The sequence below is a fragment of the Dermacentor andersoni genome, chromosome 8, assembly GCF_023375885.2.
Source record: "Dermacentor andersoni chromosome 8, qqDerAnde1_hic_scaffold, whole genome shotgun sequence".
NCBI lineage: Eukaryota > Metazoa > Arthropoda > Arachnida > Ixodida > Ixodidae > Dermacentor > Dermacentor andersoni.
Window position 1 is genome coordinate 32,123,122 of NC_092821.1, and position 19,195 is coordinate 32,142,316.

General features: G+C 48.5%; 1 protein-coding gene across 2 annotated transcripts in view; it reads left to right on the forward strand.

The window, feature by feature from the left end:
• LOC126526177 (cell-death-related nuclease 7-like) overlaps positions 1-19,195 on the forward strand; it is an 81,120-nt gene that overhangs the window by 24,042 nt on the left and 37,883 nt on the right. For both annotated transcript variants that reach the window (XM_050174121.2, XM_055068031.1), the window contains exons 3-4: positions 3,767-3,839; positions 5,216-5,386. In XM_050174121.2, coding sequence (XP_050030078.2) covers positions 3,767-3,839; positions 5,216-5,386 — 244 coding nt within the window. The remainder of the gene's footprint in view (positions 1-3,766; positions 3,840-5,215; positions 5,387-19,195) is intronic.

Here is a 19,195-nt window from a genome sequence, read left to right on the forward strand (position 1 = left end):
TCTACTGAATGTGCGTCGCACTTACAGTCAGATTACGCAATATTCAGTGACAACAAACAACGGATGGAACTCCAAATAACATTCTAGAGAATTCCGATACACACAGGCCCGTCCTGCGCTGAGCGATAACGCCTACCATTTGTGAGCTGGTGAAGAGCGGTCTCCCGAGAAAGATAAACACGTACACGTGTCGATATCAATAAACATTCAATTCCTTCTGTGATTTCCCTGACCTCTTTGTAAATTCGCTTCATGTGGTCATTTGAAGTGTTAGAGTACCTCAGCTCCCCTGATTTTCCTCACCTAGATCGCTCTGTGCATTGTAGAGACAGAGAGTGAAATTTGTTTACAGAAAGGCAGAGAGGTCAGCCTGAGCTATAACTTGCTCTGGCCTGCTACTTTACACTGGGGAAAAGGGACGGGGAGGGAAAGGGCTGATGAATGATGATTGTATAAGGAAGCGATGCGTATATACAAATTCACAGAGTTGTGCCATCTCTAAAGCCGTGCATCCAGCCCAGTGGCTTGGAAAAAAGCTATAGCAGCTCTTGTTACCAGGGCTGCGCTGTTTGCATTAGGCCAAGGACCTCAAAGAAACTCGTCTGATAGCGGTCTCTCGTGGATCTTTGCAATGGAAGAGACAAGTTGCTGTCGTTCTTGCTCGTACGCGGGACACACACAAAATATATGTTCAAGTGTTTCTGGCACCTCACAGCATTCACAGTTTGGGCTAGTATCACTGGCACCTATCACATGTCTATAACGGTTGGTGAATGCGACACAAAGGCGAATCCGGTGCACCATGCTCGTGTGGCTTATTTTGAGATTGTCAGGCATACGAAATTTCATTTCTTGGTCCCATTTGTGCAATCGCTTGTGTCGTCGATCTGATTGGGTCCAGTGTTCTAACGTAGAGTTGCGGTCTACGCGACGAAGTAGGGCGTTTGTGTCTGCTCGTGAGAACGGAATGCGTAATTCACAAGCATTATCTAAAGCATTTTTCGCTTCAGCGTCTGCCTGTTCGTTCCCGATCAGGCCACAGTGTGAGGGTATCCCCTGAAAGGTGGCATTGTGGCCATTTCTAGTTGCGTGGTCGAGATGCTCTGTAATTTATATAGCCGTGGAATAATACGGGCCCCGTCTGAGGGCACAGTCAATCGTTTGAAGAGCTGGCTTGCAATCGCAGAATATCGTCCATGCGTGAGGAGGCTCCTCGGAGAGAAATCGAAGTGCCTCCCGGATAGCAACAAGTTCTGCGGCAGTTGATGTTGAGCTATGGTCTAGTTTAAACCGCCGAGCGGTAATCATATGTGGAATGACAGAGCCATCGGTATACACGTGCACAGTATCTCCGTACTTTGCAGAAATGTGCAACAGGGTGAGTTGCCTGAGGCCAATAGATGCAACGGATGACTTTTTAGTAATTCCAGGGATCGGCAATGTAACGACAGGTTTAGGCAGAACCCACGGGGGTATTCTCCAAATACAGGCAGGAGAAAATCCTGACGACAAAACACTCTGATGGCGTGATATAGTCCTTGAAAAGCTGGAACCTGGGTTGGTGGCAGGGAGCGATGACAGAGGACAGGCACCGTCCTCTGTCAACACGCGAAGGTACATTCGAAGAGGCTCGTAGAGCAAGTATACCCCAATAGGACAAGCACAGGCTTCTGCTATTGTTCCATTGGTTGACGTGCATCGTGGAAGGGCTAAACATGCGCGATGCTTGAGCTTGAATGCTCTCCAGCACGCACACACAGCTAAGTTCCATGCTTGAGAGCGCCGGAATGCTGTACCGTATATACCCTATGAATAGTGCTTGGTAAAATTGGAGTAATGACGACTCCGAGGGGCCCCATCTTGTTCCTGCAACGACGCGAAGGACGTGAACAAAACTCTTCAGCTTTGACTTCAGTGCGGTGACGAGTCTTGACCAAGATAATCCCCGGTCTATGACTAAGCCAAGGAATCTGTGGTGTGTAGCCGTAGGTATCGCTACTCCGTTAACGATTATCGGACACCGGGTCATTTGTTTTCGCGTGAATGTAATCACGGAACATTTTTCTGTTGAGAGTTCGAGGCCTTGAGGCCGCAGATACTTAGCTGGGATTGTCACTGCGTGTTGAAGCCTAGCAGGCATTTGGGGACGGGTAGCTCCAGATGTCCATATGCATATGTCGTCCGCATACGCGCTAATCTTCACCGTGCTAGGAAGTTCGGATGCAAGGCCAATCAATGCAACATTGAAAAGAGTTGGACTGAGAACTCCCCCTTCGGGAACACCGCGATGCATATGGTACTGTACGGTGTCGCCATCACTTGTCGACGTATACACCGAGCGGCCACTGAGGTAGCTAACAATCCATGGATATAGCCGGCCACCAACGTCTAAATATTCCAGTGCATCAAGGATTGCATAATGGAGCACATTGTCGTATGCACCCTTAATATCCAGAAAAACAGCTCCAACTAACCGAAGGCAACTTCTTTCCTGTTCAACAGTGGAGACCAAGTCGATAACACCGTCAATGAAAGAACGGCCTCTTCTAAATCCGTGCATAAAATCAGGAAAGCAATTATTTTTCTCTAGAAACCATTCCAGCCTTGACAAGACCATTCTTTCCATTACTTTGCCGACGCAACTGGCTAAGGCGATCGGTCTGTAGGAGGAAAGCTCGTTAGGGCACTTCCCCGGTTTATACAGTGCTACAACGCGACTGCATTTCCTGTCTCCAATGTCGTATTATAATATGATAGAAGAAGACGTCGTGATTCGGTGACAAGATGGCAGAGTGCAGCGTATGTGATTCCGTCTAGTCCTGGTAACGATGAGCGTCGCGAAACCGAAATCGGAGCGTCAAGCTCTTGCATCGTAAACGGTACTTCGAGTCGCTCATCAGGTGACGGGGGAGCGACAGTGACAAGGGATGAAGTCACTGCATTAGATGCGTCCACAATGAGTTTAAAGTAGTCCTCTGCTACCTTCAATTAGGTCCGGCGTTCATGTAGAGCCACCGCACATAATTGGTGTCTTTGTTGTGGAGTTCCCCGGAGACTTCGTATGACCCGCCAGATCTTAGATAGAGGCTGTCTTGGATCTAGGGATCCACAGAATGCCCTCCAACGCTGTCTGTCAAGCTTCTGCAGATGTCGAAGAACATGTCGTTGAGCTCGACGACTGTTCGAAAGATCTGACGGTGACTTTGTTCTTCTGCATCGCCGCTGTGCATTATACTTGTTAAAAATATTTTTAAAATAACTTCTGTGGATTCGCAAGTAGATATTGCAAAAGTCATCAAGACAGCCTGCACTTCCGGTGCTTGCTTATACCAAGTGCATAAGCACACTGACTACTTTGGGGATACAGGGGCTATTTAGGATGTACGTCTGGTCAGTAAGCATGAAGGCTCCTATCGAGCAATGTGGACATTAAAATCACGTACGCACTGAAATTCACAGAAGTCTGTGGCCACTTTAACGGTGTAATTCAAATATGCTAGAGGTAAGTTAGGAAAGTTTTCTTCCACAGGCTAGGCTGTTATTGCCGAAAGCCTGCATTATTATTCATGTAAAATATCATGCATGAGTAAGGGTAGAAAATGAAATGTCTTAGTGTCTAATTGGTCCCAAAGACATTTCACTTTCGTTTTCTTTGTTGTAGACTTCCCAATGAAAAGTTCAGTAAGCATACCTGACATACGTTTAGGGCATGTTGTGAAATAAAAAAAAAAGCGAATTTTCTAAGGAATAATCATACCTTTTTTAGGGCGTTGGAGCCGTGGTGTACAATGACCAGCCACCAAAAAATTTTAGTGGAACACGAGCAGGGCATTCGAAAGGTAGGTAAATTTACATATCGTTAGAAACAACACACAATGCGTAACATACCAATTTAACTATGAATAATTCGTGGCACGTTCGGCGCCTGAAGGCAGCGTGATTTCTTTACATACTAAAAGGTTTTTTTTTGCGTACATTCGTTGTACGACAAAGCGAATAACTCGCTCCCGAGACTACACTACTGTGGCGCAGTATAAGCAAGATAACTTGAGCCTACTGCCATTGTACCTTTGTACACTTGATGAAATAATGAGGTGGTGCGGTGTCGCAGAAATGAGGTGTCGCGATCGTCACCGGGCGCTTGTTACCGCACGTACACGTGAATTGGTGCCAAGCGTCTCTCGCGTTTGGTTACGTTCATGGGTCCTGCACACCCCATTATCCAGCTCCTGCTGTTACTTAAAGTGCATACGGTTTGTAGAATGGTTCGGTAGCGGGCATTACTCGCCCATGCGATAATTCATCTTCCAAGGTAACGCCAATGACATGGCGCAAATGGCAACCTTTAAGACGGCCATCTTTTCTGTGCTGTTCTTTTTCTGGCAGTGTTCTAGACAACGTGGAGAGTAAGAAATGGTATTGCGCATGCGAGACCCCAGGAACACAGTCAGGTCTATGATGCTTGGGGAATCGTTTCGCAGAGCTTTGAGCGACGGAGCCTTTGAAACTGAGCTCCCGGCCCTTTACTGCTGTACTAGACGTAGCATCGGTACTCGACACGTTCGGTTCTGCCGCGTTTTACACGTCATATTCATTATTCAGCTGCTGTCAAGTACTCTGTTTTGTTCTTATTTCGCGTATTTTTCTATGTTTAAAACGTAAATCGTGTTCCATCCTTGATGGCAAAGTAACAAAGGTGGAAGCAGTAGGTGAAGATTAGAGGGGTGGTATCCTCTGGACATTACCATCGGAGATAGTTTCGCTTTCATGATGTTCCAAGACACTAGCGCCGGACGCGTTCAGCGACTACAAGCCGCAGCCTTCTGGCACTGTGCCAACTGGGGTGAAATAATTTGTCAGGAACGCAGTCTCTAGAGTTCTGCGCGTCCTCACGCCACAATAGAAACTGCGACTTAGCACGCCAAACAATGATGCGATTCAGTAAAAGGTGTTTCCCTCAATAAAGACATTCATGATTTTAGGCTCCAATATCATCGCTTCGGGTGTGATTACTTTTGTCACCTTTTAAATGGAGTCGTCACCTTCTGTTCACCCTAGAAACATCTCTAATGCAGATAATATCTTAAAACAGGTATTTCGCCTAAATTTTTTGTGCGCCAAGGAAACAACAGCTGCGACGATAACAAAAGAATACAGCGTTACTCTATACTTCACGCGTGAAGGCGTAGATTGACTACAGAACATTGTGCTTCAGGAGTCCTCATGGCCGGGAAAGGGAAGTACGGCGGCACAGTGTGGCTCCAGCACAGTGTTCCCAGGTTCTTGGAACATCTGGAACAAGGCTTTGTGTACCCAACCAGTGGACGAGAGAACGGACAGCTGTTTCTGTGCCTTTCGATGGAGCTTGAGGCAGTTGAAGTAGTTGGTAAGCTTCTTCTTATGCTGCTGTTCGGTATTATGTAAATACCGACACGTTATTAGTGACATTCGCCGAGGGTTTTATAATTACAACTCTTGCATTGTGTTGCGCCTTTGACGCACGAGCGAGACAGGCTGGATACATTTGCTTGTCGGCACACCTAGCACGCTACTCCAGGTAAACGCGAGGATATTTGAAATAATACAAGTAAATACAACAAACGCACCGAAAACAATACATAAGCATGAGGGCTCCGGCATGAGCTATATGGTAATAACAAAAAGCTCAGGTGTACGATATCAGAGTAGATTTTGTGTTAAAGATTGTTAAGTTTCTTGCAGAATGCAGTTCTGATGTTTATGTCATTTTTTTTACCAAGAAATCCCGTACTCTCTTGTAGGCGTAAGCTAATGAAATAGTTGGCATTCGCTCCAAATAACATCTAACAGCACAAAAAGTGACTGAGCCTATACCGGCGCATAATGCTTTAAGGAATACTTGGTTAATGCTGTTGTCAGCCATAAAGTTGCTGTTAGTGAGGCAATACCGAATTACATATAGCACCAGATTCATCATTCCTTCTTGACTGTCATTAGAAATGACGCAGCATCTTCCCGCGAGCATAGGCGGAACGAGGGACATTTCTCAACCTGTGGGTGTCCAACAAAGCTAAGATAATATTGTAATAAAACACCGGAAGGCAATTTCCGCTTCCCGCAGTAGTTATGGATGTACTGCGTTCAACCACCGCTGTAGTTGCAGCACCCTATAGAAACCCTAGGTGACACGTATTGTAGAAAATCTCTAATGACCTTTTGGGCATTTTTTAATACAGTCCAACGACAGCGGGAACAGGTTGGGGCCGTAGTGGCGCGAGAAGAGTGACAAGGTCGTACGTCGCTTTGAATCTACGGGCTATCACATACATTGCACAGCAAATCCAAGCCACTATCTGCAAATGTTCGCTTAGACTTGTCATAGCGAGCCGCACACATCTGTTTTCTCAGGTGCAGTTTCCGCCGGTGTGCGTGTCGTAGGATTTGGTCATCGTCGTCACTTCCACATGCGATGGCATCTTCAAGGTAGAGTCGGCAGCCTTTGGGTTGGGAGATCGCATAACAGCTCTACGTGAGAGCCGAATCAGTTCCCTTGGCCCCCGATTGCGCATCTAACTGTTTTCAAGGAGACGTCAGTAAGCTGGTCTTCACGGCGCTTTCTGTTCTTCAGCGTGAGGGGTTCGCTGCTCACTAGACGCGGCGATAACTTCAGCGTTACGAAGCACGTAACATGAAGGCAGTGGCCATACGCTAAGGCTTTTAATTTGCTATCTGTCCTTGGAATTTGGAACACTCGAATCAAGCGCAAATGCGACCTTTATCACGAGGCTCTCAGCACGATTAAAACTGCCCTAAGGTCTAGAAGCTGGCACCGACAAGTCACGCGCGCGAGGTTATCGATATTCTCCAAAGGGAGGGCTTATAGTTGCTGCACTTTTTCGGTACAAATTCATTGAGCCTACAACTTATCAATTTTTTAACGTCTCCCTTTTCATGGATTAGTATAATGTTGGCATTTTTCCAGCTCCCTGGAACACTCGAAGTCGTGAGACATTTCGTATAAAGAGCCGGAAGCATTTCAAGCTTCAGAGATCCTCCATATTTGATTATATTGACTGTTGTTCCACCTTGTCCTGGCGCTTTTCCCTTGGTCATGTCTTGCAAGATCCTTCTAACTTCATCGTAAGATACAGAACGGGCTTCTGTATCCTGTTTATTACTACTTCTAGCGGGGGCAGCGTGGTTGGTCTTGGTACTGTACAGGTCAGTACTGAGTTCTTCCGCTTCTTTTACTATATCTTCGCAATTGCTGACGATATTACCTTGTTCATCTTTCAAAGGCAAGTAGGAGAGTTCTAAATACCGTGGAGCATCCGAGATATTTATTTTCAAGCTTTGACACCGTGTGATGTTCCTGCAGATGTCGTGCGCTCCTTCCTTGTGCACCATGTGGAAGTTTTCTTTTTCTTTAGCAGTGGTGCCCGCATATTTTTAATGCGTAAGCATTTCTTGACGTATACCACAAAGAAATTTGTCCGTCACGCGAAAGGTGTCATGCCTTGTATCTGTGCAGAAATGCGTAATTTGCAAGGTTAGCCTATTTATTATTTATAATAGTGTAAATGTACATGATTGGTAACTTTATAAGGGATCAAGAACAACTGAAACAAAAAACGACAATGATCAGAGAGAATATTAATAGGATACAAGTGCTGCATTTAAAACGCATAGGGAAGCTATGAACCACAGCTTGATGGGCCAAATGAATCTTGCGTGTAGGTCAACCCGAAGTTAACGGAATGCTTACGCATAATTAGGCAACGCCAGCGGATTTTCTGCCTGCTTTTTAATATAAGCGAGAAGGAATGCTACTGAAAAACTAAAATGTGCATTTTTTATGCATATGCGTGTAGCCGTGTAAAAAAATTCTGCATAAATAAACTGTTAGAATACTCAAGAAACAAATCAGAATTTTACGCAATAACACTTTAGCAAAATATGATGTTTCAGCCTTAAACATTTTGTTGAAAACTCTGCTGATTCGATCAAAATTTAGGATATCCTTATTTATCCTTATTTATCCACATATCCTTATTGTCCGCAGCGAATCGTTTTCAGGGCGTATGATGTATAATTTATGTAGGACGTTTTTTTTGGCTTTTGCTTAATGTTTAGAATCATATTTCGGATGACCAATATGAGCCTTTGATTATGCGTTATTTTGGCAAAAAGAAGCTAAACCCGTACGCTGTGCCCAGCATGCTCTAATGTTATTAGCCAGAGCGCACAGTCACTGCCACCGAAACAAATATTAGTGTTTATTTTAAGGCTGTAGGCGAAGCCATCATGCCAGAATGGCCGATGCGACTTCAGTAGCCACTTCCGCTCGCTTTAACGACGTGGCTGTATAACTCAGCCGTTACACTCGGTCGTATAGTCAGAACAGATTTGTAGCTTCTATTTCTCACGAACACTTTGAGGCAGCCGTGCTTCGCAGCTGCTTGCGACAATGCACAAACAGTACTAAGCGAAAACGAGTACAGAGACGTGAAGGCGTGCGCCTACGCTATCGTTGTCGTGACTCTAAAGCGTACATTTCAGAGCGCAGCTCCTAGGCGCCCGTGCCTGCGTTGAGCGTCGGCTTCATACATCGGCGGCGTAACCGAGCGAACGAGCAGAGCAAAATATGAAAGCGAACGCGCAGCGAGAAAAGAGAACGCGCGAGGACGAAAATGGAGAAGGATGCTACAGCGAAAGCATGAGGCGGGAAAGGAGCGCAGGGAAGGCGAGGGTAGACGGCCTCTGGAAGCGGCTCGTTGCCGGTGGCCACGGCCGCCGCAGCTGCATGGCCGATATCATTTGCGCTTTCGAGGGGAAGGGGAGGACAGAGTAGCGTAAGGTGGAGAGCGCTACGCTCGTCCGCGGCGTCGTCAGTCCGCGGCACCAGCGTGTGTCACGTGGACCACTGCTCCTGCAAGGTGCGATGCAAGCGGCTACGAGTGATGCGCGACGTGACGCTCCCTTGGGTGTGTTGTCGCCGCTCAGACTCGTGGCACAATTTCCCCACGACGAAGGGCCGCTGTCATCTTCGGCGGAACTGAAACGTGAAAAGAAAGGCGTAGTGTAGCGCGAGACGGGCAACGATGGCTACGATATTGCGCCAGAATAGCGCGCGTCGTCTGTATTCAACAGCGTGTGCTACGAGGTCGAACCAAGTTGGCCGTCGGAGAGGGTTCGGCAGGGAAAGCGAGGTGATGGAAAAATAAGATAAATTTAATACATCGTTAGCAGGGGCGTAGCCAGGGGGGAGGGGTGCTTATGGGGCTTCAGCCCCCCCCCCCCGAAATTTTTTCGTGCTCTCCATGCACCGCCGGCGCAAGAAATCATTCTAGATTTCGTGTAGAATGTATTTCTCACGCTCAAAAAGACATTTCAGCACGCACATTGCGAACTCGGGCTGGATTTCGAGGCCACGCCCATGCACCGGGAATCGCATAACTCTAGGAGCCCCATCCGAGCACAAAGTTTCGAGGGCATTTTGATGGCGGGCGGGCTCGTCGCGGCATCTCGTTAGGCCACGGAATCTACGGAGCGCATGGATTTAAATTGCCAGACTTTATGGGTATAAAGTTCTCATAAATTTTTGATGCGAAAGATTCACTGACATAATTGCAACCTTTGCGCATAATTGCAAAGGTTGATGAGCTGATTAAACAGTCTTGCTTTAGATTTTCAATTACGGGGCTCTGCGCGTTTATTGTTGTTATAAACATCTGACGCCAAAGGTGCATTGACTTTTCTAAAGTACATCGGAACATACAATGAGACATGCCAAATCAACACACTATCAGGCAAGTTGACAAAGCACGCAGCGAGCTCCAATGAGACGAAGCGTTGTGGCGGTTCATTTGTGCCATCATGTCACAGAAAAGAATACCAACATCTTCATTCACCTCCGTTAAAGCATCAATGTCACGACACTAAAGCCAGCAAAGGTAACGAAGTTCTTATCTATTTTTTCAACTTCGCCTTTTATTTGCGATGACCACGTTGAGCCTCTTCAATTTTCTTGTTCTTGCTACCCGCGGGCTGTCGGCGCCAGCCAAAGTGCATGCGTTTTTCTCGTGTTGACCCGACCACCGCACGGCACGTTCGATGCGCGTTCGTTTTATGCGAAGCATATTACTAGAGCTCAGCCCAGCTCCTCAGGTGCGGCGGTGTCGCCTTCAATACCACGTGACACCGTGACGTCACGACAGAGGAGAAACGGGGTTCCAACTCGCGCCGTCGCTCGCGGCGTCGCCTTCAAGGCTGGCCACGTGACACCGTGACGTCACGACAGAGGATGGTGGTGGTGGTGGTGAAAAACGTTTATTTGCTCTATTTACATATGGAGTTATCGGTTCTTCAGATGGCTTCTTCCATCTTGATTTGCAGGGTTGGTGCCCCTAGTCCAGGGCCCCACTGAGGGTAGCTGCCGTGCGAGCACGCCTTACTAGCCCTTGCTGGACTTTCAGGATGTCGCTGGAAAGCATCCTCTCCCACTGCTCCGCACTCGGGTTTTCTATTATGGTTATTTCTTTTGCTTTTTGGCAGGCCCACGTGATATGATATAGCGTGGGCTTGTCCCCGCACCAGGGGCATGTGTTCTCATATTGGGTAGGGTAAATTTTATTTAGAATGTATAAGTTCGGGTATGTGCCCGTTTGTAGTTGCCGCCAGATTACGGCTTCTTCTCTGTTGAGTTGTTTGTCTGGTGCCGGGTATCTCATTCTGGCGCCCCTGAAGTAGTTTAGCGTGTCAGCGTATGTTTGGCCTACCGGTTCTGGGTCCTCTATGGCGGCAGTGTTCTTGGACGCCCGGTTTGTTGCGTACCCTCGAGCTATCCTATCTGCCTCCAGATTTCCCTCGACACTCATGTGTCCCGGTATCCAAACTATCGCGTGTTTGCTTTGCTTGTCTGTGGGTCGGCCGTTAGAGCGGAGAATGTTCAGCGCTTTGCGGCTGATCCTGCCATTCATGTAATTCCGGCATGCTGTTTGCGAGTCTGTTAGAATCGTTAGGGATTTGCCTAGTCGATAGCCCTCCACTGCCGCTAGAGCTACGGCCGCTTCCTCGGCTTCAACTACCGTGCAGTTTCGTATTGACGCGCTGGTGATTTCCCTGAGGTCCGGGCCAATCACCGTCGCCACTTTATGCTTATTGCCTTCTCCTTTGCCGGCGTATGTTGCGGCGTCAACATACACCGTTTCGTTCCGGGTGGCCAGTGTCCTTTGCACGTACTCTGCCCTCGCCTCCCTGCGTGCCTTGTGCAGGTTCGGGTCCATATTTCTGGGTATTGGTGCTACCCTGATGGTACTGCGGTACTCGTCCGGGATCGTCATGTTATCTTGTACTTCTCGTAGGGTTGATTCGCCGCCGTACCTGACTAGAAGCCTTCTACCGGTTTCAGTTCGCTGTAGTCTTTGGAATTGTGCGATCCTTTGGGCTTCTTGCAGTTCCTCAAAGCTGTTGTGCAGCCCTAGGGCTAGCAGCTTCTCGGTCGACGCTGTTTGGGGTATTTGAAGCGCCGTCTTGAGTGCTTTCCTTAGGATGGTATCGATTTGCTGGATTTCGCTTTTGACACAGTTGTAGTACGGTAGGCTGTACACCACTCTGCTGACTACTAGGCTTTTTATCAGCTTGAGTGTGTCTGCCTCCTTCACACCCGGTTTATCATTCTGGCCACTTGGTTGACTGCAGTCTTGGTTAGTGCCAGGGCGTATGTGCAACGCTGGTTTGTTTGCACCCACATCCCCAGTATTCTGCATTGCGTCACTTCCGGGATCTGGTGTCCCTCCAGGTAGATTTTCAGGGGCTCGGCCTCGTCGCTGGCCTTGCGTCTCCGGCGTACTCTCAGGAGCTCAGATTTCTCCGTTGAGCATGCGAGTCCTCTTGCCCTGACATATGTTTCTACGCATGCTGCGGCCTCTTGCAACTTGAGTTCTTGGTATCCTAGCGGAGCTCTTTGCGCCCAGATGGTGATATCGTCGGCGTACATCGCATGACGTATACCCCCAATTTCCTCTAATTGTTTGGCCAGTCCTATCATTGCCACGTTGAAAAGGATGGGCGAGATAACTGACCCTTGCGGTGTGCCTTTGTTTGGAGTGCTGAACTTGTCTGATCTTAGCTCTCCTAGCCCGATGGTCGCTGTTCTGCCCGACAGGAATGCTTTGACATAGCCGTGTGTTTTTCTGCCGCAGTTCAGGTTGTCTAGGCCCGTTAGTATGGCTTCGTGACTGACATTGTCAAAGGCGCCTTTGATGTCGAGTGCCATGATGATATTTTCTCCGTAGCGTGGGATTTCGCTGAGTATTTCTTCTTTTATCTGCAGCAGCACGTCTTGCGTCGACAGCTTGGCTCTGAAGCCGAACATGCTGTGTGGGTATAATTCGTTATCGTCCATGTAGTCTTGAAGTCTCTTCGTAACCACTCTCTCGTATATCTTGCCCAAGCATGATGTGAGAGAGATTGGTCTGAGGTTCTCTACTTGGAGTTTCTTTCCTGGCTTTGGAATCATGATGATTTTAGCGTGTTTCCATTCTTCTGGAACTGTTTCCGCTCCCCAGTGATTGTTGAGGTAGTCGGTTAATTTTTCGACTAACTCGTCATTGAGGTTGCGGATAAGTGCGTTGTTGATTTTGTCCGCACCCGCTGCCGTGTTTCTTGTTGCTCTTCTTATTGCCGCATAAACTTCTTCCTTACTTATGGGCCTGTCCAATGCTTCGTTTTCTTCCCCTTTATATCCTTCTGTGTAAGCGGCCGGGTTGCTGTCGCCAAAGCATTTCTTGCGTACGTTTTCTAGCAGTTCTTCATTCGTCCCTTCATACTGGTGAACCAGTCGATGGATGGCTTTGTTATTCTCTGACGTGGTTTTGGTCGGGTCTAGTAGGGCTTTGAGTATGCTCCACGTCTTTGCTGTGTTCAAGGTCCCGTTCAGTGAATTGCTGAACTGCTGCCAGTTTTGTCTCGCAAGCTGCTCCGCATACTCCTCCGCTTTCCTTGTGATCTCTGCTATTTTTATTTTGAGCTTTCTGTTAAATTTCTGCCTCTTCCACCTCTTCGTGAGTCCTTTTCTTGCTTCCCACAGTCTGAGTAGCCTAGAGTCCACGTCCGGTGTTGGCTGCGTGCGTTCGACTTCTTTCGTGAACTTCCTTACTTGTTCTTTGAGGTTTTCTCCCCATTCGGATATCGACTGGATTTCCCCTCTTGTCGTATCGCTGTCCGACTCTCTGAAGGCTCTCCAATCCGTGATTCTGGCTTTGCCTATTTGCCGTCTGATTTTATCTGATGTCGTGATTTGGGTTTTTATTATATAGTGGTCGCTTCCTAGGTTTTCCATTAGGTTTTCCCACTCTGCTTGTTTTGTTCGCAGGACGAAGGTGAGGTCTGGGCAGGTATCTTCGGTTACGCTGTTCCCGGTTCTTGTCGGGTTTTCGGCGTCGGTGATTAGCTCGCACCCCGTGTTATCTGCCGCGTCGGCTACTGTCCTACCTTTTATTTCTGATGTCTTGTACCCCCAACTTTCCTCTCTGGCATTGAAGTCGCCTAATATAACCAGCGCATTTCCTTTTGCGATTTTGTTTGCTCCTCTAAATAGCTCTTCAAATTTGGCCTTCTTTTGCTTAGGAGAACTATATACATTGACTATGAATATGCTTCCTCCTGCCCTTTTCTTTTTCGGAATTATTTCGACTATTACATGTTCTACGTCCGTGTCAGCTATCCTGTCGCGTTGTATGGCCGTGAGGCTTTTGCTAACTAGGATCGCTGTCCTTTTCCGTTCTTCGTCCGGACTTTCGTAGCACGTGTAGCCTTGTAATTTTGGTTCTACGTTTGTTTCTTGTAGCGCAATTATGTCCGGAGGTATTAATCGCTTGTTAATGTATTGTTGTAGTAGTCCTTGTTTTCTTTTGTAACCTCTACAGTTCCACTGCCATATTTCTAGTTTTTCTTCTTTTTTCTCTCTTTTGGCTCGACTATCCATGATTATATTTCGGAGTCGTCTCTCGTACTGTAGTTTTCTAGCATTGGGCGTCTCTGATTAAACTTGTCTTTGGCTCCCTCCGTAATTTTCTGTTTGCGCATGGTGCGGATTTCCGTACCCTGCATCATAATTTGCTGTTTCATTTCTTGCATTGCTTTTTGCACTTCTGCCATGAATTGGGCAAAGTCCGGTTGGTTTGTTATCTCAGGTTGGCTAGGTGGGGGGTTTGGTGTCGTGAGCGATCTAGGGGGGCTACCTGATCTTAGCTCCTGCATCTCTTGCATTAGTCTATTAATTTTCGCGTCCTGCTCTTCGAGTTTTCTTTTGAGGACCTTATTTTCCTCCTCTAGTTGTTTTTCCCTATTGCTTATAATGTTTTGATTTTGATTGCCCGAGTGCGGAAAAAGGGATTTGGGAGGGCCTGCTTCCCAGCTCACCTTTGTGCCGCCGTTGGGCTTCTTCTTGGCCATCTTCTGCTGCTGCTGGCCCTTGTCCTTGGTGGCCGGGGGCACCAATGGCGGGGATGATCTGGAGCAGCTGCGTGAGCGGCTCCGTGAGCGGCTCCGCGAGCGGCTCTGCGAGCGGTCCCACGACTGGTTCCGCGAGCGGCTCCGTGACCTGTCTTGTCCTCCCTCCGAGCTAAACCACCTTGGTCTCCGTTCCCGTGCCGTTCCATTCCGTTGCTGGTGTAGTTGCTGCTGTTGCCGGCCTCGCAGCTCTCTTGCTTTCTTGAGTCGGTCCCTGCAGTCCCTGGATCCCGTGGCGTGATCGCCTCCGCAGATCAGGCACTTGGCTTGACATTGGTGGTTCTCCGGCGGGTTCTGCATACCGCACGCCCTGCACGCCTTTGTGCTGGGCGCAGGGCAGACGTCGGACCGGTGGCCTTGCTGACAGCAAATGTAACACACCTGCCTCGTCGGTCTGTACGGGTAGCATCTGAATTCCCCTCCGGCGAAAAGCACGTACTTGGGTATGGTGGGGCCGTCGAAAGTGATAACCGCCGTTGCTGATTCTCCTAGCATTCTTGCCGTGAGTACTGTGACTCCTTGCGTGCGTACTTTGATTCTTGCTTTGAGCTCTTCCGACGAGGTCCCTGCGTCGATGCCATGTATAACGCCTCGCTTGACGTCTTCCGGTAGAGCCACGTACTTGTTGATTTCGTAGGTATGGCCTCTAAATTGTAGATTAGTCATCCCCAGCATCGTCTTCGCTGCTTCCTCGTTTGAGGTACTTGCGATGATGATGTTGGATCCCGTTCTTAGTCTGACGGTGACGTCGTCTTCTTTAAACTTGCCGTTGCATGCCTTTACGATAGCTCTTGCAACCTCGGTCGCTTTTAGCTCTCTGATTGGTAGGCCGTTCCTCGGGCGTATTATAATCTTCGCGTCGTCCTTGGGGAGCGGCGGTAACCTTTGTCTCGGCTGCCGTTGACCTTTGCTCGCAGCTGCTGCTCCAGCTGTCTTCGCGTTCGTGCCACCCTCTGCCGAGGTGGACGACGCCATCTTGCTATTCGTCTCCCCGCTCGGGGCTTCTTTCTGATTCAAAGTGGCGGCGTTCCGGGATCCGCTCTTCTGTAGTTTCTTCTGGCGTTTAGAGTAGTAAATCTGCCAGTGGTCGTCGAAATTTTGCATACCTGAGGTACTGGGCTGGTCTTGCTGCATGGCGGTGGCTGTGAGCTCTCCGTCTCCGGTGGCCTCGGTGCCGGAGGAGCTGCTGTAGCGATCGTCCTCCATATCTTGAGATTCGAGCGGTTTTTGGGCAGGGCCGCTCATGAAAAGCTTGGGGTTCGGTAGACTCGGTCGGCGGGAGTCCATTTCGGCCCGCGTCGGTGTCGTCGACGCGGCCTGGTCTCCCTCGAGCGTCGTGCTCGTGCGTTCCTAGCCTAGCGTTCGGCTTAGCTCCACGGCCACGTGGGAGGTTCAAAGTCCGGTAAAACGCCGAAAATTGGGCCTACCGCCTTGAAACTGGTATCCGCGTGGTCCAGCTTGTGAGATGTATCCGGTCCTAAAAGCTTTTGCTGGCCCCGTGGGTCTTGATCGCATGGGTCGGTCGAAAACTGCGGAGCGCATGCGGCGCACGTTCGCACTCCTCCGCTGCCACGACGGAACTCCTCACGACAGAGGAGAAACGGGGCTCCAACTCGCGCCGTCGCTCGCGGCGTCGCGACGGTATATAAGCAGCTGCGCTTGTTTCTAGGTGGCTTTGGCTCAACTCTTGCAAGATGGGCTGGGTGGGAATCGAACCAGGGTCTCCGGAGTGTGAGACGGAGACGCTACCACTGAGCCACGAGTTTTTTTTTTTCTTTATTGCCCCACTGAGCCACGAGTACGATGCTTCAAAGATGTACAAAAGCGCCTCTAGTGAATGCGGTGTTGCCTTAGAAACGAGCTGTTTCTAAGGCTCAGGCGTGCGTCGCTTGCTCAGGCGCACATTTCGTTGCCGCGCCGAACGCTGCGTTGCTCGACGCTCACCGCGTCCAATGCGGGACGCGTAGTCGCTGCGCCGTAGCTCATTGTCTTACACCCCTTGGCGGGTCGACGGGAACGCTGTCGCGTTCCACTCTTGAAGGCGAAGCAGAGTAACGCATTTGTTTCTTCGTCTAGCCGAACCAAATATAGCCAAGCAACAGCAGTTCACCAGGCTAAACAGTGGTTCAACAACTAAAATAAAGGCTAGTATGCTTCGCATCCTGGGCTTAACCTTAGCTAAGCCACAGCCATTTTTTTCTCTAGCCAAGTGCATTTTAGCCTGGCAGAGATTTGGACGCTTTCTGGCTAGCAGACGAGAAAAAGAAATAATAGTCGATCGCCGCCATCACTGTGGGGACTCGGCGGATTGTAACGCGTTCGCTTGAGCGCAACCTCTGCGGAAAGCCTTTTCTCGCCAGTGTAGGATACCGAGCAACATGCGTATGGTTCTCTGTAGACCAAGTGTCTCACGTTTTCTTCGATATTCCGTGGGTAGCCACATTAGGTTCCCAAAGTAGGCATTCGATTGTGGCCAACATGCTTTCACTTGCGTTTCTTCATTTCGGTTCCCCCGCCGCATAAAAGAAAAAAGAAAGACGTTGCAGCGCAGCGCATTGTCGCATGGTAAAAGTGCAAGTTTGTTGGTTCTTCATTTGCGGAAAGTAATGGGCCCCGGGACGCTTCATTTGCCGGATGCTCGTATTATATTATTGCGATAGCAATCATATGGACACTGCAGGCGCATTCCTGCCGTCGCCTTCGCCCTCATGTACCGTATAAAGTTCAAGGGCCATAACCTTGTGACCGCGCGGCGCATGCTGTATGTCCGAATGAAAACATGGGGGGGGGGGGGGGGGGGGAAGGCATGGGTGAGCGGATGGTGGTGGTTCAGTATGGTGTGCGCAAGGGAGGAAAGCGGGGAGGAAGCGCGCCGCCTTCCATCGTGCGCGATACATCACGGGGGAGCGGAGGGAGGGGTGGCGGGCGTTAGGATTTTGTTTTCTCTGAATCTCTGATTGCGCAACATGTTTATTTGCCTTGTTTCGCGCATTATATACAGTAACTTTTTCTTAGATAAGTAGATTTATTTGGGACTTATACATATATTTAAATATCTTCTTGCGAGGTTTTGTGTATACGTGCAGCGAACTTTATTTCCAGTGGCACTTTTTTGCCCTTTATCAAGCTCTATCTTCGCATTTGTATATTCCATTGTATCTTCGCATTTCTAATCTATGAGGGCGAGTCAAATGAAAGTGAGCCAACCAACGCCGCTCAATAATGGTTATCCGTGAGGCATGCGGGTAGCACACAGGCATCTATCATTTACGAAAGTGACACGCAGGTGTGAGAATAAATGTTCGTTAATGCTATCATACACTGCGTCGAATATGGTTGCGCGACGTAATGGACGCTCGAAAAGTAGAACAGCGCGGTGTCGTGACAATTTGACAGCTGAAGGCATTTCCAAAAATGAAATTAGTCGCTGTATGGATGCTGCGTACGTTGCACATTGCATTCCATTGGCCGCAGTGAAGTGTTGGAGGAAAGGCTCAAAGAAGGAAGTGATAGTTGCAAAGACGATCCAAGACCCGGTGAAAGCTACCGTGCAATCACCTCCAACACAACTGCAAAGGTTGATGAGCTGATTAAACACGAACTGAGGATATTCATCGATGAACAGGCAGGGCGTGTGAACATCAGTCACTGTTCGGTTCACAACATAATTCGTCAACATCTCGGTTATCGGCTCATGTGTGGGCAATGGTTGCCGAAGATTTTGAACTGCTGCCAGAATACGGAGAGGTTCGGCGCTGCCTTGACTCATCTGATCCGGTATCACAATAAGAGTGACGACTTCTTGTCTGCACTTGTGACTAGGGACGAATCGTGGTACCACTACTACGAGCCTGAAACATGACGGCGAAGCTCACTGTGGAAACATTCGAATTGACCACCCCCGAAGAAAGCAAAGGCCGTTATTTCCACCGGAAAGGTGTTGACTTTTTTTAGATCGTCAGGGGCCATTACTGATCGAATTTGCTAAGCCTAGAAAGACTATCAATCATTTCCGATATTGTGAAACGCCGGATCGGCTGCGTGTCGCAATCAATAACAAACGACGTAGAAAATTGACGAATGGGGCCATCTTGCTCCACGCAATGCCCGTCTCAATGCCGTTGATGTCGTTAACATAAAATTGGCAATGTTCAAGCGGGAAACGCTGCAACATCCGCCATACTGCCCAAACTTGTCGCCTTGGACTTCCACATTTTGGGGCAATTGAAAAAAAAGAGCTCAAGGGAACTAGACTCGTGTCCAACGATGACGTGAAATAGACAGTTGCGGACTTTTTCAATAAGCAACCGAAAGAGCTTTATGAAACGAGAATCACGCGACTCGTTAGTCAGCGGGACAAATCTCTAAATGCTCATGGAGACTACTTTTAAATAAAGTAACCCGTTTGTCATATATTCGCATTGGCTCCCTTTCATTTGCCTCGCCCTCGTATATTCTGCAGAACTTCTGCATTCTATATGTGCTCTCTGTTGAGACTATAATTTCGGTGCCATTACAACGCACGACCCGTGACAACTGCTCCTGCGCAATACATTAGAACAAATGACAGCGTCATTAAGATTCTTCCCTGGCCGTTGCATAAGTACAAAAGTGTAAACAAGGTCCTTTACTGACAAAGTTTTATTAACATATTTGTCCTCAACTTGTTTATTTCATGGCCTTTACATTCTTTTTTTCATAT